At 40.2% G+C, this 23,727-nt stretch overlaps 1 protein-coding gene across 1 annotated transcript in view; it reads left to right on the top strand.

Annotated features, from left to right (window-relative positions):
- Nucleotides 1–231: 231 nt before the first annotated feature.
- Nucleotides 232–23,727, top strand: part of GABRA2 (gamma-aminobutyric acid type A receptor subunit alpha2) — a 70,995-nt gene continuing 47,499 nt past the window's right edge. The window contains exons 1-2 of the mRNA XM_035113167.2: nt 232–318; nt 3,890–4,005. Coding sequence (XP_034969058.1) covers nt 248–318; nt 3,890–4,005 — 187 coding nt within the window. The 5' untranslated portion in view covers nt 232–247. The remainder of the gene's footprint in view (nt 319–3,889; nt 4,006–23,727) is intronic.

Genomic DNA, 23,727 nt, shown 5'->3' with positions numbered 1-23,727 from the left:
TGCATGTAGAACAACACATGATCTGGGAGGAGGATGGAGATGTAATAAGTTGTTAGTGTGGGGTGGTTGTTTTTTTAAGCGGGGGAGTGCTTCAGCGACCCATGGATCCAAAGTCTTCATTGAAGAGGCATCTTTTTGTTGGTTTAAATTGAAGGCATCGCTTGGTTGGAAACTGATTCAAAGCCAAGTGTTTTTCTCTCTCTCTCTTCCTCTTCTTACATCATTAGGAAGAGGGAAGGAAGCAGCTATGAAGAGGAAACTGATGTTCTACATGATGCAGTTGGTTCTTCTCGTTTTCTTGGTGTGCTTCTCTGCAAGGTGAGAGGAGGTTCTGCTTCTTGATCAACAGCAACAGAGATTGCCTTGTTTGCTGCTAGTTAGTGTTCCCGTGCTCCGTTCATGTACACTGGGGTATGGACAAAAAAGCTGTTCTTTAAATATAAGATTAGTTGGTATGCAGCACAGGTGAAGTAAAGGAGGAAGTCCTGAGGTTGTTGAAATGTTAATAACTTGTTAAACAAGTCTTTCTAAAAACCAAATGACAGTTTCGTGATTGCCTCTGGAAAGAAGAGCACTGACTATATGATCTTTCTGTGTAGCCTTTGAAGCTATACAATGTTTTCTGGAGTCATTGTGTCACTAGTTATATCACGCCAGTCCTCATGGAGAATAAGGAACAGGAAATAAACCAAAACACTGAAGATAATGGGATATTTTGCATGTGGACATGGGTTGGAATGGGGAGTATTTTTGGTCAACATAACAGAACACGGAGACATTTAATCTTTAAACCTCTAGGTGGAGATAGTATACAATTCCACAATCCCATAAAATAAAACAATAACCTGATTCATTAATCAACTTTTGATGTTGCTTAATAAGCTATATATCTAAAACAATAGCATTATAAGAGGCAACTTAAAATGCATGCTTAGGTTTGGTTTTACCTGGCACCTCTATGCATCCAATTAATGATGCTTTCTAACTTCATTTTGCTCATAGATCACAGCTTGGGTTGCAGTAGCATTCTGACTATAACATATTTCTGTGTTTTATTTTCCTCAAAATCATAAGAAACTCATCTGATAGGGAAAAGCAGTGCATCCAATTTTAGCCAAGTAATTGGCAATATATTTCAGTGGCTAGAATTAAATGCTGCTTTTAGGTTTTGATGTTTTCGGTTTATCTAGCCAGCAACGATGCTGCAGTATTAGTTAAGCCACAGTGGGCCTGGTCCTTTTACTCAAGTGAGTAAGTCTCATTGCTACCAAGGAGTCAACATGTGTACCTAAATACTACTACATTCTTCTATAATTTTCAGGATTAGACTCAAACTAATAGGATTACCAGTGTTACTTTTTGTCTAATAATTTGCCTACAAATTTAGTATTTTTTTAATACTGGTAAAAATATCTACTTGTGTACAACACACAAGTATTCACGATAGTATTTTAAATCTTATTGACAGCTCACATGTGAAATACTAGAGTCAAATAATTACTTGTAAGAGAAGGGTCCTGAAATACCACAAACTGCAAAAAAACCACAACACCCCAAAAACATTTAAATGCTTTGTCCATGTTGTTGAATATTCCTATTTTTTAAATTTCTCAATAATGTTTTATCCATATAAAAGTAGTATTGTCTTACTTGATTATTTACTTTGTTTTAATTCAAACTGTGCTCACATTACAGAAATTGCCTCAGAAGGAGGATAGCATTAATCATGCATGCAAAAAACCCAAATGTCATAAATAACTGTAGATTGCTGGGGAAAGACAATGTATATCATATTCTTTTTATGCTAGCTGAATACTTGGAACTTGTATGAAAGGGGCATCTAAGCATAATAAATTTCAAGCAAAAATTTGGTTGTTGCTGTAAGGTTCATGGGAAAGAGACATACAGGGAGCAAAAGTGACGTCCAAAGAAATACTTCAAGGCCTTGGTTTGGATTTTCCCAGTTTAAGAGACATTCGCTTTTCAGCACCAGCCTTTAGTGGACAACAAATGAAGAAAGTCACTGTGTTTGCTGCTGTTTTTCAGAATGGGGTGAAGGGGGATCAGATTACTTTTTATTCCCTTTTTTCTCCATGGCATCTTCAAAACTGAATTTTAAGCTTTTTCTTCTTTGCCCCCAATGTTTATTATCCTGGAAATCCATTGAATTAATATTTTTACCACTACTGCTACAATAATTTAGCAGGATTCGTTTTAAGATCCATACATATTTTAGACTCTCTTGTGGTTTGCTGCCTTTCTATCTCATTGCAACTATCCATGATTTACAAACATCAGAAGCCAGTTTTATCACGACAGCTTCTCTCCATGTCTTGTGTGCTACATGGTCACTGAGTGAAAGCATAGTCAGAATGCCTTCTCAGAAGATGGCAAAGGTGGTCCAGGATGAAAACCATGCCTTTCACATCCTGATATTCCTTCCCATGCAAGTGTTCATTATTAAGAAATAGCTGCAGTATTTTGTTTAATTGTATTTAATGATACAATTGTATTTAACGATAATAAAGAAGACCAGAATTTTCCAGTCTTTTCCAAAATTCCAGTATTTTATGTCTTTCTCATCAACAAATGTAGTATGTGCCCCAGTTTCATTGCAGTTCTGCTTTTTTAAAACAAACAAACAAACAAACATTTTTATAGAAAAAATAACCATGTAAATATTACCTGCTGGTCCTCCCCGCTTTCCCAAATATGTTTATATTTCTCCATTTCCTTGTGGAGGAGCACCAGTAGCAGGTGTCAATAGCAACGACCTTACAGTTTGCAACCCATGTCACTGGGATGCATATGAATAGTTGTTTCTGAGGCCTTGTCACTCAGTGAATGCATTGAGGCCTATGAGTCCTATGAGGTCCCTACCAGCCAGTTCTTTCCAGTCTTCGTTAGCTGCTTTGCTACAATGCTTCTTGGAAAAGGAAGTGGGTAGCAGGAGGTCCTGACTGACAGTGATCCAATTCTTGGAAGGACCTGAACTTTTGTTAAAACAGCAGTGGCTTAGTAGTAGAGCATCTACTTTGCATTCAGAAGGTCTCAGGTTCAATCCCTGTACTTATCTCTAGATTGGGATGGCAGAATCCCCAGTCAGGGCAGACATCATTGAGCTAGATGGACCAATGACCTGACTCCATATAAGGCAACTTCCTGTGCCCCATGGTGTATTGGGCTTAGTGGACAAAGATCTACTCTTGAGTTTGCTGTTACAAGTTTCACCTTACTCCGTGCTTCAGGTATTGCAGGTACTGTACATACAATTGGATGCCTCTCTTGTTTGCAGCACTTATTTCAAGTGTTGGCTTGTAATCCTCAGAGAAGTTGTAAGGAAGTGGACAAAAGTAAAATAGGTCGCACCAGTGATTTTGCCACTATTTTCATTTGTTTTAAGTTTTTTTAACACACACACAGGTTGCCTTGCTAGGTCATACCAAGTTGTCCAAGTTGTCCAGTATTCTGTCTCCAACAGTGGTGAGCCACTTTATTTTCTTTGATTGCCAGAGAAGAAATTGGAAGAAAGAGAAAAAGCATACCCAGCTGGGGTGGGGATTTAAATATCTAGTAGGAAAGTTTTGGATAGGCTTGGCTGAAGAAGCAAGCATACATAAAACAGAGGAGGACATGGTGAATGAATAAGAAAAGGGAAATGGTAAATATTAACATTGCTCACATGATGAAGCGTGGTGGCTAAAGTTGGGTCCTAAAAATGAAAAGCTGAAGAACGCTGATTATTCGCTAAGAAAAAGGTGGCATCTTCAAATAATTTGCATTAAATACATACACAGAATATTCAAAGCTAATCAGTACTAACAGTGTAGTAAATGTACATAGAATATACTTAACAGATTTTTTATTTATTTTTTAAATGTCTGTTTAGATCAGCATCGGTTGACCCCATTGAAGATGAAGCAAAAAATAACATCACAATCTTTACAAGAATTCTAGATAGGCTTCTGGATGGTTATGATAATCGTCTGAGACCTGGATTAGGAGGTAATGAATAACACTTCATTTTGAAAAACAAGAGACCTCATTGGGTAATTAGAATTCTGGTGCTTAACATGTTGATAATGTTGCCTGAGAATATTGACCTGTTCTTGAACCCAGAATCTGGTGGTGTTTACTATTTTGATACTAAGTTCAGGAAGATTGATTCTGGCATCTAAACATTTGAAATATGTTTATATTCCTGAAAGTGTGACATTTTTGTAGCATTTGATGTTTGCCATTTTGTTCATGGCCTGCATTATTTTGATTGTTGTTTTTTTAAAAGAAAATAGTTTTTACTAAGGGTTTTTATGTTACAAAACAAATAAACAGGGAAAGGTACATCTGTTTGCTTTTGACTGCACAGGAGATCATTACAACTGAGTAATCCTATATAAATAGTATAATCACCCCAAGGGTCTGATGTGGGTACTTTATATTATACAGGGGTCAAGCCTCTGACCATTAAACTGCCACTGAAATCATTGGAAGGATTCCCAATAACATCATGGTGAAATAACAGTGTGGTTTTTCCCTCCCCTTTATAGGCATTTGTTAAGGTCAATAAATGGCAGCTCTGTTATGGGTTACCTTTGCCTGAGCTCAGAAAGAAAGAGGATGAAATTTGGAAATGGCTCCTACAAATTATTTAAATGTCCATCTTTCTCCTGGATGTCAAACAACTTTTCTTTTTAAAAAGCTAAAACTTAATGGCAACCTATCTCTTGCTATTCAATCGCCTCCATCAATTACAATGGTTAAAAAATAGTGTATAAACATATAAGCTAATGGCACAGACTGTTCAAGAAGACCAACTAGGTCACTCCCCCCTCCAATCCTGTGGGACCTGTTTATCCACAGCAGGATGTTTAGGTTACCCAAACCTCTTTCATCTTGAGGGCACAGAGCTGCTTGTGCCATAGATTCAAGATCAAAACTATTTTGAGCTAGAACTGCAAAGTTTGGTGTCAAAGCATCAAGTTCTTCAGATTCTTGTCACAGGCTGCATACCACAGGTAAAGAGCTACATAACAAGAGCCCTTTGGCTCTCACCTCTTCTTCAAGCAGCTCTCAGATACATCTTTGGCGGTCACTTGTAGCCGAGTAAGATTGTCTTCCATAAACACGGTTTTAACAATGGGTCCGTAAGTGACTGTGGAGGCCAATTCTGGATCCACACGTCCTTCCACAGTGGGGACATTGGTTTCCGGATGGGAGTTGATTACAGTGTGGATTTGCCAAGCGTGTCTTCCTCTTAGCACGTTTCTCCCTTGCATCCTGAGATTGAGTTTCTTCAAAGCCCATGACACCTTTGGTAAAGGCTGTTCTCCAACTGGAGCGCTCACAGGCCAGTGTTTCCCAGTTGTCAGTGTTTATGCTACATTTTTAAAAGATTTGCCTTGAGACAGTCTTTAAACCTCTTTTGTTGACCACCAGCATTACGCTTTCCATTTTTAAGTTCGGAATAGAGTAGTTGCTTTGGAAGACGATCATCAGGCATCCACACAACATGACCAGTCCAACGAAGTTGATGTTGAAGAATCATTGCTTCAACACTGGTGATCTTTGCTTCTTCCAGTACACTGATATTAGTTCGCCTGTCTTCCCAAGTGATGTGTAAAGTTTTTCGGAGATACCATTGTTGGAATCTTTCGAGGAGTTGGAGATGGCGTTTATAAGTGGTCGATGTTTCACAAGCATATAGTAAGGTTGGAAGACGCCTGTGCGTGAGTTTGTTTTATGAGTGTAGATCAGTGCACACTGACCAATGCACAGTCTTCGCAGTAGGGCTCTGTTCTGATGGCATGAAGTAGTCACGACAAACCAGTAGATTCCTATCTACTGCAGCCTTCATCCGCCTTCACAGCCATTGTAACATACTGCTTGTTATCACCCGCCTGTTCTGCCGTTGAGGACTTCTTGGATCATTTTTGTCTAGCTCCTTCCCTTTGACCTTACCGCCTTGGATAACCCTGCTGGGAGTACGAGATTCCCAATGGCTTCGCTCACAAGGGTCATAGGAACATGCAAGCCCACTCACCACGACAAGGTGATGATCCAGCGAGTAGGTGATGATCCAGCAATACATACATACATACATACATACATACATACATACATACATACATACATACCTGCAGGGTGACAGGAGCAAGACAAATAAACTCAGCTTCCAGTCTCAAAGTGTTTCCACTCCTGCCCTTTCCACACCAGCCTCTGGCCAAAGCAGCTCTCAAATAAATGCAAGGCAGACTGTTGATGGCAGCCCTGGAAACAGCAGTCAGCCCCAAAAGCAAAGCAAAGGGGGGGGGAGAGCACATAATATTGTTGCAGCCAGCAGAAGAGCCTTCGAGCAGAAAAGAGCCCCCGCTGTTGTTCTTTATCCTTGTGCAAGGATCAAAAGCAAAGCAACCCAGGCACAGTTAGCTGAAACAAGCTAATCTACCTCAGCTAAGTAGTTTTCAAATTGTTCCAAGGAATCTTAGTGTTCCTCAGAAGTTTATCAGGAGTTTCTCAATGTGAAGATGAATAAAGCTTCCTTCAAAGACTCTTGCAGCCCACCACCACTATCAATTCCTCCCTTGCAACACACAGCTGCAGAGTCCTGGGTGTGTTCTCTTAACGCTCTCACTTCTCATGAAGCAATGGTGACACTCAAGATAGATGACCTGCACTGCATTTGACCTGAGTACGAACATTCATGTGGCCTTCCAGATGTTACTCCTTTCATTCCTCACCATTAACCATGCTGGTTGGGGCTCACAGGAGTTGGCATGGAACATTACCTGAAGGACCACAGGTTCCATTCCCCGGTTTACCAAAGACACAGACCCCTTTACTTTAAAATGAATGACTTACTGGTGCTTATGAAACCATTAGAGTTGTTGTGAGATGTAAAATAGAAAGCATAAAAGATACTTTAAAAAATGGAGTGTAGCTTGTTTGTTGCAAGTTCATCTTGAATATATCCAAAACCAAACCACGCCCAGAAGCTTGCTGACCACAGTCCGCAATCAGAAACGTACAAGAGGACTATCTGTCCCGCACCAGATGCTGGGTTCACCAGCTGTTATAATAGAATGCGGGGGGGGGGAAGCTTTTTTGGGGAAGTACTTAAGTTGCAATGAATGAGCATGTCAAGATGATGATACTATAAATGTGCAAGGTGGGCATAAAGGGATAATGATCATATAATCACTTTTGCTATGCTGGCTTAAATAAAATTTAGATAAATTGCTATGATCAGGTGATTTTTTCTAACCCAAGAGTACTAACCCCCCCCAAAAAAAAACCCCACTCTGAAATGAAATGCTAACTCCTTATATATGAACCTTCATTTTTTTTTCTTATTGATGGAAATCCTGCAATGAAATCTAAACAGAAAAATTGTAAGCAATCTCTACATGCAGTCTTTGGAGCAGTTTTGCTGAGAATAGAACTGAAACCAACAAGTGCTATTTTTATGCAAGGAGGCGAGGCAAAAGCTATTCTGCATGTGCTGGAAATGCATGGCATTTAGCATGGTGGGAAAATAAAATAAACAGAATATTTTGTTGGTGCACAATTTTGAAATAGCTGATTGATTTCTTCTTTGATGATGGGTGAATATAGAAAACCAGTTTTCCTTGTGGGGAAGCTTCCTCATTCTTTTTCTTAGAAGTGTGCCAAAGCATGTTATAGTGCAGCAATATAGATGACTATGCCTGTTTTTGTAGTATTCTGTGGTTGCTTTTCCTCACTCCAGTTACCAAGTAGTTCTGTTGCCATGGAGAACCGATGTTTTCTTCCATGTACTGCTGCAGTACGGCTTTGTCACAACTTCCTGGTTCTTTGTTTAAGAATGTAGATGGTTTAATATGTTCTCACAGTCTTAACATTTTGTTCATACTGATAATGGTGTTACTACAAAGGGCTCAGTAATTTCCTGCCCCCCCCCCCCCGTCTCTTTGGATTTATTCTCTTTCTGTTAGAAGGGGGACACCCAGTTTCTTAAAAAAACAAAAACAAAAAACAGAAGCTTGCCTTACTGTTAAGTTCTAAAGCTAGATATTTTGTGCTATTCTAACTATTCATGGCAAAAATTGTGATTGAGATGGATGTGTGAATATGTGCACACCCAGGCCTAGCACTACCATATGGAGGTGCCAGACAAATGTCTGACAACAGTATGGAGCTCAACACTGAATAAGTGCCCCACTTTGGCCTTCTTGGTAGCTCCAATTGTAACCACCATCTTTATTTCCATGAAAATGCATTTATTTTATTTAAAACATTTAGTCCCACTGCATCTGCAGCCCCATTGCTCACACTGACCAGGTTGGAGGTTGGGTTGGGAGGCAAAACCCTGCTATGTGCTGTGCCAGCCTGGAGCTTGCATACTGGTCAGGCTCACATTTAGGGTTGCCAGACTCAATAGAGGACAGGACTTTTGTGCCTTTAATTGCCCTGCTCTCTTTTGAGTCTGGAAACCTTAAAGAGAAACCATCAGACCCTTTGTTTAATTTCCAAGCAAAGGGTCTGCTGGTTTCTCTTTAAGGTTTCCATACTCAAAAGAGAGCAGGGCAATTAAAGGCACAAAAGTCCTGTCCTCTATTGAGTCTGGCAACCCTACTCACATTCAGCACATTGCTCTCAAGTGGTGGCGGTAGGGATGGCTCAAGTTCCAGTAGATCAGGCTTCCTCAACCTCGGCCCTCCAGATGTTTTGAGACTACAGTTCCCATCATCCCTGACCACTGGTCCTGCTAGCTAGGGATCATGGGAATTGTAGGCCAAAAACATCTGGAGGGCCGAGGTTGAGGAAGCCTGCAGTAGATCCTGGGCTGGGTTCACCCTCATAATGCCTAACTTTGGAGCTTTCAATGGACTACCAGTAGGGGGGATTTCAGCTGCAGTAAATCTACCCACCATGTTTTTGGAACGTGAAAGGGGAGGGGGGCTTTACATTTGAGGCATGGTGGAGGCCAGCGGAGGTTGACAGAGCTGTTTCCTCCCCCATCCAACCGCACACAGTTACATCAGGGGTTTAGCTGTAGTCTTAAGAAATCACCAGAGCAATAAAAACAGTTCAGTTCAACAAACTTAAAATACCAAAACATATCAGTACAGGCACTAAAGGCCCTTCATGGCCAGAAAGGCTTCCTAAACAGGGTGGTTTTAGTTAGAAACTTAGATATATAATCTAGGCTTCAAACCAAGATTACAGTCACCAAAACAGAATGTCTAGTTGCCATTTTGGTGCAAGTCTTATTTTTCAAATGATGGGCTGATTGTGATTGATTATCAATTAAACATATGGCTAGTTCAGATGACAACATTGATCTATGTTAAGAGCTTTGAGAACTTGAAGAAGATCCAGGGACAGTCCCCATAATATATTGGCCTATTCTGACCTCTTTTTCTTAATGGCGATGCAAACCATTCATAACGTAAGAATATTCTTCACAACTGTGAGCAGGGCAGTGGGCTAGGGTAAGTGAACCATAGAATTATAGAATTACTAGTTGGCCCAGCCACGTGTTGCTGTGGCTCATCCCTGTGATTCCCCCCATGCTGTCCTGATCCATGACGTATCCCGCCCCCTCCTCTCCCCAACCCCCACTCAGGCGATTCCCCATTTCCATTCGGCCTAGTCTGTAAAGGCGAGCCGAGGTGCTATGGAGAGGGAAGTTTTCTAGCTGCAATATCAGTGTAGCCACTGATAGAGGGTGAAGGTTTTGTAGCTGCAGTACCAGTGTAGCCACCGCTAGGGGGTGATGTTTTGTAACCTGGTTCTTTTCCCAGCATGCTCGACAGGGTCTCCTGGCTGACTTTTTAGGTCCTAAAAATGGGGTTTAACCTTGCGCAGGTGTGACATTTGTATACCCCATATAGTGGCATGTGACGTTGTGTCTAAATTTCATCGCTATCGCTCAAGCGGTTTCGGTGAAAAGTGGAAACCAATGGACATGGCCAGTTTACATTTATATATATATATATATATATATATATAGATAGATACAGTTGGAAGGGACCCCAAGGGTTGCCTAGTCCAACCTCCTACAATGCAGGAATGACAGCTAAAGCACCCATGGCAGATGACCACCCAACCTCTGCTTAACAATTAACTAGAATGTTTTTCACTGCTCTTGCTCAGGCAGCACAGAAAACCCCCCACACATTTTGGTTCCTGAAATTCATTTTTATTGTGCAGATAAAACATAACTGATAGAATTCTACAGGATGAGGTATTAGTGTATGAAAACAGTCAAGATCCAATGATCCCCAGGCATGCACCTCCACTTCATCACAAGTGGCAGATAGTGAGCTGCAAAATGTGTCGGGCGCACCAGTGAAAAAGCAGAAAAAAAACAAGTGTGGGTAAATTATCCCCGAGAGATTCCCCATTTAAGTCGAATGAGCTTCTCTAAGAACTTTAACCCTAGGCCTGTTTATATAATACGTTGTTGTTATAAACAAATAAGATAAAAACCTATTATTGTGATTCATGTGCATGACAATGAGCATATGATCTGTAATAAAAAAAGGAAGGGGAGTGTCCCTGTCCCAAGGGTTTTATAACCTAACTTTCAGTTGTATGGAGAGCAGAGCATCAAAGGAAGGAAAGGAAAGAGGGTCATGGGGAACATGGGGCTGATATGAGCAAAACACAGTTATATGGAAACTTAGTTTCAAGGGTTGATGGTAGAGGGATTAGGCCAAAAAATGCATGGGGAAAACAGTGTGTGTGTGTGTGTGTGTGTGTGTGTGTGTGTGTGTGTGTGTGTAATTAAGGATTTTCTTGGGTTACAAAGGGGAAAACGGTTTTGAGGAAGAAGTTAGACAGGCAGGAATTAGGTGTTCTTGAAGGAAGTTCTGGGAATCAAGGGCAGCACATATTAACATGTGAAAGCAAGCACTGTACTTTATATTAATATGAGAAAAAATGAGTGGTATGTTATTCTGCTTTGATTTTAAAGTGGTTCAAATATATATATATATATATATATATATATATATATATATATATATATATATATATAAACTCTGCACAGCTGTACTCAAAATGTTGGCACTGGAATATAGAGGGCATATAGGAAGGGTAGAGAGCACTGCTCATAGATGGTGTGGTCTACAGAATCTGCCACTTTCTGGAGCGGGACTGCAAAGGTGGAGGTGCAAAGTAGTAAATCACTCATGTCTAAATTAATCACTGTGAAGGAATTCTCTTGTAAGTTTCCCACAACCAGATCCATTACTCTGCTTGCCTATAGTAACTCTCACTTTAAGTTGATATCTTGCTTCTGCAGTATGAAAAAGAAACACAGGACTCAGCTATACAGCTGCAAATAAAACATTTTAAATGTGTTGTAAAGTGCAATATACAAAGGTGACACTAGATGGCGGCAGTGAGCCATGCCAAATTCAATGTATTTTTCAAAACTTTTTTAAAAAAAAACATTTTCACAGCATTCCCCCCCCAAAAAAAGTGTGTAGATTACACCACAATTAATTAGTTCAGGTGTAAACTAAAATGCTCATGACAGCCAGTAAACTAGAATTCACTGTTGAAAAGCCAGTATGCTTTTGGAAGTAACTTGGTCATTTTTTAAACTTTTGCCCACATGGCCTATGGCTTAGGAAGGCGTGCTTTGCCGCTGTCTATGTTGTGTTGCATTATACACAAATTACTAGGTGTCACTAAGAGAAGGAAACTTGAACATGAAATGTCTCCCAACTGTTAAAAAGCATCTTTTGATAATGTATGCCAGAGTAGCGAACATAGGAACCGCAGGATGTTTCAGGACTACATTTCCAATCATTCCAGATTGTTGGCCATGGTAGCTGGAGCTGATTGGAGCACAGCAACATATGGAGGGGAGCTCATTGTCTATGGCCCTATGCATTAGCTGTGTTTTGCTGATTTATTTGCTCCCTAATCATAACCCTTCAGAAGAGAAGTCCAATAACTTTCCCAAACAGTTGGCCATCATCTTTTCCTTACTATATGTAAACATTCCTCTTATTCCTTGCTGCTCTTTGTCTTCATAGACAAATTTGTCTCTGGCAGATGAGAGGTGTTGAAGCAAACAGATAAAAATGTCAAACTGCAAAGTTTAGAGAATCTGTATACTAAGTTCTGAATATACATTTTCATTTTTGCCGTTGAGTATTTTTTTACAGAGGCGCCTCAGTCTCCAAGCAGCTGTGTAAGATACAATGGCTGAACTGTTGGGTTGCTCTACAACACATTGACTATGCAATAACCTGTTTGTAGCAATAGGCAAGGCATTTTGGAACTAAAATACTAAATAGTCTAATTATTTCTAATTATGGAATTCTGAGAATTGCCATCTTGTTCTGTGTTTTGCCCATGTTCTTTAATGCATGACTTATTTTATTTTTTTAATCAGCTAATAGAGGGAAGACTTATTCTTGTTTTTTACACTTACTCAAAATCCATCAAAGCCAATTTTGTGAAACTGGTTGATGATACGTAATTCCTCCAATATTTATCTAGTGAAAAACATTGTCTAAGAAAGGATTAGATGTGTTCAAGCGTAGGACATATTTGTCCATTGTCAGCATTTAAGAGAACACTCTACATTCAGAGACGGTGTACTTCAGAGTACAGTACTTGATACTTTGGGCGTGCAAAATGGTGTGGCAATTTCCATCATGCCCTCTTGTGAGCTTCCTATGGGCATTCGGGACAATTTGTGTCACAGTTCTAGACTCTTGGTGTGGTCCCAAAAAGGCACTTTAGTTCTAGAAATCCTGGTATGAAGTAATTTGTTGCAAGCATGCTGCTGTGCACGAGGCCTTCCCTGTTCAACACATGCTTAGTGCTGGTCCTGTCAGCTTTGACGATGCCAAACATTTTGAAATGAATTTGGCGTCCAAGCTGATAACAGTGTTCGTATAGATCCACCTGAGGAATCCAAAGCTAACATTCCAAGTTAAGGAAGACATAGTGAGAAAGTGGTTGGCTGTACAAAGGTCTACGGTACATTTAAATTAACAAAAAGGTGTGTGTAAAGTTTAGCATTGCATGCCTACATGTTGTTTAGTCAAATCCGTGCTGCTGAAGCTGATGGGTAAATTCAGAAGTTATTTTCCTAAAATGTCATACTTTTTACTTTTACAATATTGCTAATTTTAGAACTAAAAAATGAAGCCAGCTTTAAAAGCAATGGTATCTTCCACTCTTACACATTTATTTATTTTTGGCCTAAAATATGATCAAAATACTTTTGTTTAGTTGAAGCACTGAAATAAGATTACGCACTGATTTATGAGTTGCGGTGTACTGATCAATACAATATCCGGTTCCTAAATAGAGATATTAAAATTGCCCTGTCCATAGGACATATGATCACTGAAGTTGTTTTCCTTAAGTGAGGTTTTCCAGAATAGGATCCGCAAGCTTTCTAAAGATGGGATTAATACTGTACACTGATCTAATGTTGTACTCATGCTAACCTCTAGTGACAGGAAATCCTTCACATGAACGGCTATGATAAGACAAGTGTGGGCTTCTTTTATTACAACCACAGTTAGCTAGGCATGACACATCTCTACAACAACTAGGATCACAGTCAGGCAATATTTAAAGGTAAAGGTAAAGGGACCCCTGACCATTAGGTCCAGTCTTGACCAACTCTGGGGTTGCGGCGCTCATCTTGTGTTATTGGCCGAGGGAGCCAGTCCCGCTGTAGCAATACTTACTAACCTGCTAATACTATTTCTTCAGTAGGAAATATAGATATTAAATTCTATTCTTGTCACTATCGTTCACTTTCAAGATGGAATCAGTCTCAATAAAAGCAATAGAGCTGTGATTCTTTGTACATTTAACTGAGGCCTATTGAACATAATGGGATTTACTTCTGAAAAAACATGCATAGGATTGCATTGCTAGTGTAGTATAAGACAATACTGTAACATACCCTCCAACATTTCTCCGGTGAAAATAGGGATGTCATAAGGAAAAGTGGCACATTCCAGGATCAATTCAGAATCCAGGATGGCTTCTGTAAATCTGGGGCTGTCCCTTGAAAATAGGGACACTTGGAGGGTCTAGAATAAGTATGTGAGAAAAGTTCAAAACCTCACTGACAGGCACAGAAAGCTGTAATGAAAGCTCAGCAGGAAGTAAAAAACAACAACATTCTGTCATACAAGCCAAAGTCCCAAGAAAATTGTATAATGGTATGTCATCAAAGGAAGAGTTATCTGGGCCTCTTGGAGCAAACTGCCTTATATAATACCACTCTTAAAGGCAATGGCTTTACAATGTCTAAAGCAGAGGTCTTTTCCATCAGCTGCTATGTGACCTCCTTGAATTTGGGGCCTTCCATGTTAAAATACTGTACATATGTTCTACCTTATACATAATTGGAGAAGCCCCCTGGTTCAAACGAATAGGTCTGTTGCCTTCATAAGTACAGTAGTACCTAATGGATGTACCTTGATTCACGTTACTCCATCCTGGTTAAACTCTGTTGATGTGCCTATTCTACTTCTCAAACTTCAGTATGGCAGTATTGCATACTGATCATTAGGCAAATAAGTTTTCAGCCATCCCACTTCATATTAAAGGTGCTAATATTTTTTATTTCACAGCCAAACTGAACAGGGGCCAAGTAGCCACAGTAAATGTTGGAGTGATAAATCATTATAAAATGGAAGTCAGTTAGCCACAAACACACCAGGAAGAAACACATTTCTATTTCTCATCTTTTTGGGGGGAGATATAAAATTGCAATTCTGAAGGATTATAACACTCTCCATCTTGTGGATGAGATAGGCACACTGACATTCCAAAGAGGATATTTATTTTTGATCTAAACCCTGATCCCAAACATATTTATCGTAGTTCCAGTGTCTTGCTTCCTGGTATGTTCATCTGTAGTACATGTATATCACAGCAATATGCTGTCCTCAAAACCTTGTAGGAAAATGTCTTAGAAAAAGACTGCCATACCTTTCAACAATCTTCTGCCAACTGCATGATTCTCCTTGTTAACTTTTGAACATTAGTTCTATGTGAAGTGAACATAGAAGTCACCAACAGTGTACCACCCTTCCCTGATTCTCACAGAGCCCCAGGCCACACTGAAATTTGGCTTAAAAGAATTATTATCTTGTTGCCAATAGAATAGCTTGTGCCTTGCCCTGTGGTGCCAACACCAGTCTCTTTGGTTTGCAAATGGGCCCGGAAAGGTTGGCAACCCCTGATTTAACAATATTTTGCATATGAAGCTTTTCATTATCCTTGTTTTCTTCACCATTTCAAATTATCTGATCTATTTACTGTGGTGCTTGCAAATTGCTACATGCACAGCCACACTCACAAATTTGCCAGATGGGCATTGCACACAGTGAACTGATTCAGAAGTAAGTTTGGCAGGGGGAATCTGTTTCAAGGATATGAACTGTTTTGAGATCATATTTTGAGTGACATTTTTCACTACTTATAGGCAGAATTAGTGAAGTATGCCCATGGAGATCATATGACAATGTCAGAACAATGTCAAATGAACTTAAATAGTACTTGGGGATTTGAAAAGAAAAAGAATTAAAATGGTATGAGAAGTGGAAGTGTCTGCAAAAGCCTGGAGAATCCTTTGTTAGGGCTTTGCCAGCCGTTGCAATTTTTGGTCAGATAAAATTCTTTGTACTGGTAAGACTCGGCAAGACTTCCATGAAGCTGTAGTTGTGTGATGTCCATCCAGATGTTAGTTTGCCATCATCCATACCTTATTAGAAGAAGAAGAAAACACAGTACTCTTCAGCCACACAAAGATAGTATTTGTTCTTGCTTCCAAAGCTGTGAAGTATATGCCCCACCTTTTAACAAAGAATAGCAGATACATTTGTGAGGATGAGCATCAAGAATATAAATGGATACAATCTGGCAACAAAGGCATATACTTCATTACTGATTTATCTTCCACTTGAAAGAGAAGAAAGAGTCAGTCCAAATGTTACCATTTCCTGGGCTAGCAACAGTGTGTAAATTAATTGGAAATAAGCTTTTGAGATGCACAGAATACTCTGTGTACTTAAGCAGAAATATCTAGTCTAAACTTGAAGTCTTTTTTTTTAGGCTAGCTTTTGATATTGCTTGAAGGTACAGTGTTTCCATGCTTCCAATGACAGGAGATCAGTAGAAATTTTATGATTTGTTGAGAAGCTAAACAACAAGACCATGCAAGGATAAGCAGGTTCAAATGCCATTATTACAGATGATGTTTCTGATTTTAATCCAAACTTTGGGTAAACAGGGTAAACATTGATTTCCTTGGTAGGACAACTTGCACCACAAGTCCCTACTTTGATGTTTTTAATATAATTTTTCAAATCTGCACAACAGCAAGTAGATTTTTCTAGCATCATTTTGCAACGAAAACAGGACAATTCATTAATATAGATATTTCATTTTCATAGTACTTTGAAATAGATTTGGGTATCCATTTCTCAAAATGTTCTTCCCAGAAGGATCGTTGTTGCTTTTCTTCATTTTTAAAAAAGAGCTTTTTTTGGTTCTGTATTTTAACATCCACTTTCTTTGTTCAGTGAATTCTGTGGAATATATGTGTGATTTCAAGAACAGTTTTCCAGTGTACAAAATGTTAGGAAGGGAACCAAAAAATAAGTATTAAGTTATTTCCCTCAAGTTGTTGGAAACATTTGTTGAAAACAATATGGGCTACAGTTTATGTTAAAGTATTTATGTTAAAGTATGGGAGACTTAGAATCTTATTCAGAGAGAAGTATTTCCAATCAGGTCATTCATAACATTTTAGTAATCATAAATATTTTTTGTTTCCCAAGACATAGATGTTTCACATGTTTCAAAACATCAGTAATATCCCACTGATTTTTATCAGGTACAGCAGAATATATGCTACTCTTGAAAGGCAGGTGTTTTTTTCCTAAGGAGAGACAAAAAGCTGAGAGGCAAAAGTGGGGCAGAACTGCACTTCTGTGGAAAGAGGTTTTTCAAAGACATCAAATCCAACTGTTTCCAGATTGCATAACAGATTGTTAAAGCAATGAAACACTACTGCAGTAAGGCGTTCTGCATTTAGAGTGTAATTTGGGAGAACTGCCCCAACCCTTAATTGTAAAAAAACCCTTTAAACTATGCTTTGATATAGTAATTCCCATTCAGAAAGACTCCCCTTTCTGAAATTTTACAGTCTTTTAAAAATGATATTTAAAACATGATAATTATGAAACAGACAGATTTCACATAAGCCCTTTAAAGCATTTACGAGACTTCCTTCTGTTATAAATGTAATTTAAAATGTATATGTTTCAGGTGTTTAAATTGATGTGCATGAAGGAAGGACAGTTTATAACTGCATTTTAAACATATTTAATTTTGGTTGCCCTGTGAACAGATGCATTATCCCTAAAAGCACTTCATCTACCCACCATCCTTCCAACAGACTTTTTCACACATTTAGGAAGAACTTTTTCCCATGTTAATTTTTGTCTCTACTGTACAGAGAAGTTTCTCTTGGTCACTATTGCAATGCACAGCTCCCGATTTTAGCCATTTTTTCCCACTTTTTCCATGCTCACTGGCATTTATGGTATGGCCATTTACTTCCACTGTCTTCCATTGTCAGTAGAACTGACAAGATTGGAGATAAGGCTTGTCAGTGTAATTTATATAGAAGTGCATGTGTTCCTATGTAAAAGTGTATAAGCACACCATGTTACAACACATAGTAGTATTTTCATTTTTTAAAAAACAAAACACTGGTTGGTGAAATTAATATAGCTTTCCATAACTCTTAGAGCTAGCTATAGGATAGGCCAGAGAGAGAGCATTTGTTGAGATGTACATAGCTTTCTATGAAATTATCAGACTTAAATAAGGGAGTGGGATAGTGAAGGAAGCGGTAGAACAGGGTGGTGGGAGTTTCAGACTGTTGTCAATCAGGTCATGATGGGATTAAATCCAATACTGGTTGCAAGGTGGCATGGGCTAATATCCAGGCAGGCAAGCAGTGAAACATATTTTCTCACACTTGCTGAAGGGGTTGCTGTGATATATGAAACAAAACATAACTTGTGAAAAGTGGTGCTCTACATTAACTGCAATGGTTGTCAATGCCTGAGTGATCATTAAAACGCTTGGAAATCTCTGTGTTATTTTAATTTAAGTGTATATTGAAAGGCGTGGGGTGTGGAGTCTTGCTCATCTGTTTCTCTATTTTCTACATCATCCTTTGAAATTAGAACTCTCCACTTCCTAGTGGAGCATGGAAAGTGTTTGCAGTCTTTTGTAAAGTAGGGAATGAATCTTCTCCCTAGGTTCTTGCTCGTACTTCATTCTTGCTCGTACTAAACAACTTACTGGGCTTAATCACAGGCATAGGGTGGGCACAGTTGTAAATCTGTTGCATATAATTTTCTATTAGCGTAGCAAAACAATTTGGGTAGTATTCAGAGAGCAACCATTTTCCTTCACAGTGAATATATTTAACATAGTAAAGGAAACAGTGTACCAGGCACAACAATTTTAATTTTGGAGAGTGGGGAGGAGAAATCTCAATGGAGGAGGCTACAAGATTCACAGGAAGTATCAAAGACCATTCCTGGTCATATATTACGGTACCATTATTTAAAGCTCAGATGTTGCGGTTTTTAAAAAATGAATTACAGTGGAACCTCGGTTTACGGTATGAACACCTCGGTTTACGAATTTTCGGTTTACGAACGCCGCGGACCCATCTGGAATGGATTAATTCACTTTCCATTACTTTCAATGGGAAAGTTCGCTTCAGTTTATGAACACTTCAGTTTATGAACAGACTTCGGGAACCAATTACACCCTTGCTTCGGGTTAAGTACGCTTCAGGTTGAGTACTCCGCGGACCTGTCTGGAATGGATTAATCCACTTTCCATTACTTTCAATGGGAAAGTTCGCTTCAGTTTATGAACACTTCAGTTTATGAACAGACTTCCAGAACCAATTGTGTTCATAAACTGAGGTAACACTGTATAATCATTCTAGCAATAGATGCAAAAAGAGCCACTCCATTTTTAAGCAAATATATTTGTGTTTTGGGTATGCATACATAGGTCTGTTTCATTGTTTCTAACAACAGCCATTCAATGTGCAACACCAGCGTGATCAATATAGATCTTCCTGACAAATAATCACACGTGATTTGAAATATCTATTTCCCCTGCTAAATGGTGCTTTTGCCGCATACAGTACAACGCTGTTTATTTAAATAATGGTGGAATTACTGAGGAGCAGAGATGCTGCCTCCTCCTTTCCTTTGTACTTTCCTCCTTTGTTCTCTTTGTTTATTTCTTGATTTGCCTCTTTCCTCTCTGTATCTTTTAACCTTGTTCCCTCATATTTCTTGTCATGTTAGTTTACTCTCATCTCTAATTCCTTGCCACTTGCACTCACCGTGAGTGAAATTAAATCAAGCAAGTGCAACTTGTGACATTGGCCTTTAAGTCTGGTTGGTAGGGGCTTGTGTTCAGTAGGAACATAGTTGGGTGCCAGCAGACAGTGCTAGAATTAATGGTGCCTGTAAGCTGATTCACAAAGGCATGCCCATCACCTGATATCTCATCATGCCCTTGAACTCTTTCCGTTGGAAAATATTGTTTTGCGGTGTTACGAAAGCTCTACCAGCGGGGGAAGTTTTCATACATCATCATCATCATCATTTCATTATTATTATTATTATTAGACTTGATTTACTAATCACCTTCTAAACAACATAAAATAATTAAAAACAGTTAAACGCACAAAAGCAACCAATACATTGAAAGCAAGATTAAGTCCCTAACAAGTTCACACTTGTGGCAAATTCCCATTTACCCAGCTAGGAAAGGCTGATGGAACAAAAAAGAAGAGGTCTTCATCTGTTTACAGAATGTGAAGATAACGGGCACCTGTCATATCTTGACAGGAATGCTATTCTACAGATACATGCATGTCATAATTTGATAGCCAGGTCATCAAGTAAAGAATGCATGAACTTGCCGTCTGTAACACTGAGGTAGCTGGTTGACGCAGGCTGTTTCAGGAGGCAGATATTGAATTATTTATTATTTTTAAAATAGTTTCCCAGCAGTGGTGTCTTTCTTGAGTCTGCTACGGCTACAGCACTGCTCAAATAATGTTCCAGATGTTCGATTTTAAGTTTCTGTTTTTAAAATCATGAACAGCGCACACAGTGCTACAGAGCAGGTACATAACTGTCAAGTTCTCCCTTTTTTAAAGGGAAATTCCCTTATGCTGAATAGGCTTCCTCGCGAGAAAAGGGAAACTTGACAGCTATGAGCAGGTGGTGCGTTGCAGAATCAAGACTACTTCATGGATACTAAGCTTCCAATCCATGAAGCCTGATGGCTCACTCTTAGATCGCCATCACTTCCCTGTCTTGTTGGAGGCTGCTGTGTAGGCAGAAGGTGGAAATAAGTGTTAATACCATGAGTGTTAATACGATAGAGCTGCTCTCTTTCTCCTGCAGCACCACTGGCCGATGAACCTGCGAAGGCTGCCAAACTCCTTTGACTTGTGTGCTGACCAAACAGAATGGGGTAGCACATCAGGAAGAGGCATTGCCCAGAGGTAGACCACATGCTTTGGTATGCAGAAGGTCTCAGGTCCAATTCCTGGCACCTGTGGTTAGGGCTGAAAGAGAAACTTGTCTGAAACCCTGCAGGGCCAGCACCATGCAGGAAAGACAATACAGAGCTAGATGGGCAGTTGGTCTGACTTCGTTTAGAATCATAGAATCATAAAATTGTAAAGTGGGAAGGGACCATGAGGGTCATCTAGTCCAGGCATCCCCAAACTGCGGCCCTCCAGATGTTTTGGCCTACAACTCCCATGATCCCTAGCTAACAGGACCAGTGGTCAGGGATGATGGGAATTGTAGTCCAAAACATCTGGAGGGCCGAAGTTTGGGGATTCCTGATCTAGTCCAACTCCCTGCAATGCAGGAATCTTTTGCCCATTGTGGGCCTTGAACCCACGACCCTGAGATTAAGAGTTTCATGTTCTACTGACCGAGCTATTGAGGCAGCTTCCTATGTTCGCTTTTGTGAAATGTGTTTCTTAAGGCCTCCTTTCCTTCAAGAACTCCCTTTGGGGTAGCCACTTGAGCCACACCATCCCCAAAGCAGGTGCAGATTGGCACAAAAAAATTTACATGCCCTATTTTTAATTTTTAATTTATTTAAGAAACAATGACTGCAGTTATTGTGAACTTTGGATGAAGGATAGTATATAAATTCAATACAAAGCAACAGATTTATTTCATAAGATTTATATACAGTACCACTTGATTGTGAAAAAACTCAAAGCGGTTAATAAATACGAACTCACGATAGTGGGAGAAGACTTGTATGCCTGTTGTCCAAGCAGTAACTATGGATGGGCAATTTCAAAGCCCCTGATCTCCTTTCTGATGGTTCTTTACCTTTAAACTGGACAGTACTTTAAAGAGAGGAGTGGCATCTATAAAGTAGGGCACATGCCCACCCTGACTCCTTTGACATGTGCTGCTGTTGCCTCCCCCCCTGCAGACTCACCTTGCTCCCACCAGCACTTCAGGTTTCCAGCTGTGCTGCTTGCCATGGCAAGTGTGTCATAGTGGTTAGAGTGTTGGACCAGGACCTGGAAGACCTGGGTTCAGTTCCCCACATGAAGCCCACAGGGTGCCCTACTTCCCTGCAATTCCAAGAGGTGAGCAGTGGAGGAGTAATCCGCAGCAGTCCAAAAAAGCTCTTCTCCCTGCCTCGCTGCTTCATGCTCTGCTTGGCTTTGCCTGGGAGCCAAGAGGCAAAGGGAGAAGGTTTGATCACCAAGCATTATTTTGAAGCTGTGGTATGAAAACGAAAATTGGCAGCTCTCCCCCTTCCCTCTGTGTTCTTCCCTTCACTCCACCTATTCAACCCTAATTAAAACCAAGCTGTGAATTTAGCACCAGTTCCTCCCTTTGTACTACAAGCTGCAAATTGTACATTTGTTCTTCTTCAAGAGCTCTAGGGACATTGTAAAATGGGGGAGTGGGTGGGTTCCATTTTTGCTTCTGTCAGTAGGGTTGAACTCTGAAGTGGCTGAAAGGAAATTGACAAACATTTTCACTCCGTGTGAAACGTTTGTCACTTTTTGATGATTTTTCATGAGGAAAGAAAAAAAGGCTATGAACAGAGGTGGAAGTCTTCAGGGTGCAGCAACCACAATGCGGCTTCTAATAGAATGCCAATTCATAACATGGGCAATGTTTCCTGCCCTTACTCTGAATTGGTAACAAAAACCAAGGAAGATACTCTAGAGATGTTTGAAATAAGATTCATTCCAGAGCCCATGTGCATTTGGTAAGAATTGCTGCTAAAAATGTTCCCCAAATGTTGCTTTGAAAGGCTTTGGGCCTGAAATAAATATAATTTCAAGCACCTGGAATTCTTCCCCCCCCCTTTTGCCTGCGTTCCAGTTTTGTGATTGGTTCTCTTACTCTGAATTGGCTTCATTATGTAGCTAAATCTGATTGGTTATTTGGTTACTATGAGTGGTTACCCAAGAATGATCTTTGTGGTTTGTGTGGAGTGAGACAAACTCTGAAACCAAGTTCAGAAGTAATGCTAAATGACACCATGGCTTAGCTCTGGGTAGCATGATAACAGGACAACTGGGAAAGAAGCAAAGTGCCATAATTACTATTGCGTGGCAAGGCCTCAAAGCAGCCCCTTATTAAAATAATTCACACAGACACAGAATTTTTAGTTTAAGGTTGTTGGGCAAAATTTTGGGCCCAACTTTATTGAATTACAGAAAAGTGAGCGGTATTGGCTTAGGCATTGGCATAGACTATATCCGATTCCTGCCCCCTTTGCAGGTAGTCAAGTGAGGTAAACCACCCAAGAGGGAGCCACATTGGGGGACCCTACCTGCAGCTCTCCTCGGTGTTCCCAGAGGCCTGGCATGGCCCTAGCCCCTCAAGCGGACTTCAGACAAGATCCAGGCCCTGGATTCCTTTAACGGAATACCCTCGAACAAATGGAGGGGATGGCTGACCTCCCCTCCCCCACAAATCAATGAGCCAGTGCCTAACAACCAAACCTTACAAAGTTGTGACGATTGCTAAGAGGTGGTCGAAAACCAAGTGGCCAGTGCCAATTTGCCAAATAGAAAAAAATCCTACCCGGCCCCTGACCCAAGACAGGCGACCAACCAAAGTCCAAAGCAAGGCCAGAGGACACACATAAAACAGGGAGGGTGGGCGGGAGTCTGGCAGCATGAAGCAGGTGCTCAGCACACATCGCGCTACCGCTTTTAAACCCCCCACGATCATTCCACTCAAAACTGATTGGCCAATAGGCCTGGGGTGATCGTGGTGCCACTCTGGCATGAAGGCTTTACTCCGCCCATGCCAGGGTGGGGGTGGAACTGGGTTGGGGGCTCACCTGCAACCAGGACCATTCCAAAGATGATCACATTTGTGAATACTCTCGTGCTTACGCATTCACATCTAAGCCATCGTTTGGCTTAGCATTATAGGTTAACTGGACAATTGCCATAAGTTGGTAGCCACTGCAGAACTAGCCTTTTTGGTGGGGGCCTCTAAGCTTTGAAACCCCATCTTCTCAATACTGTGTGGCATGTGTGGGAGTGTGCCCTTTTTAAGCAGACACATAATATCTTCATTTACGGTCAGAGTTTGAATGATACGTTTTAATGCTAGGTTATGGTTT

Source organism: Zootoca vivipara, chromosome 9 (assembly GCF_963506605.1).
Source record: "Zootoca vivipara chromosome 9, rZooViv1.1, whole genome shotgun sequence".
Classification (NCBI taxonomy): domain Eukaryota; kingdom Metazoa; phylum Chordata; class Lepidosauria; order Squamata; family Lacertidae; genus Zootoca; species Zootoca vivipara.
The sequence above is the reverse complement of the archived record's forward strand: the minus strand, read 5'-3'. Positions and strand labels throughout refer to the sequence as shown.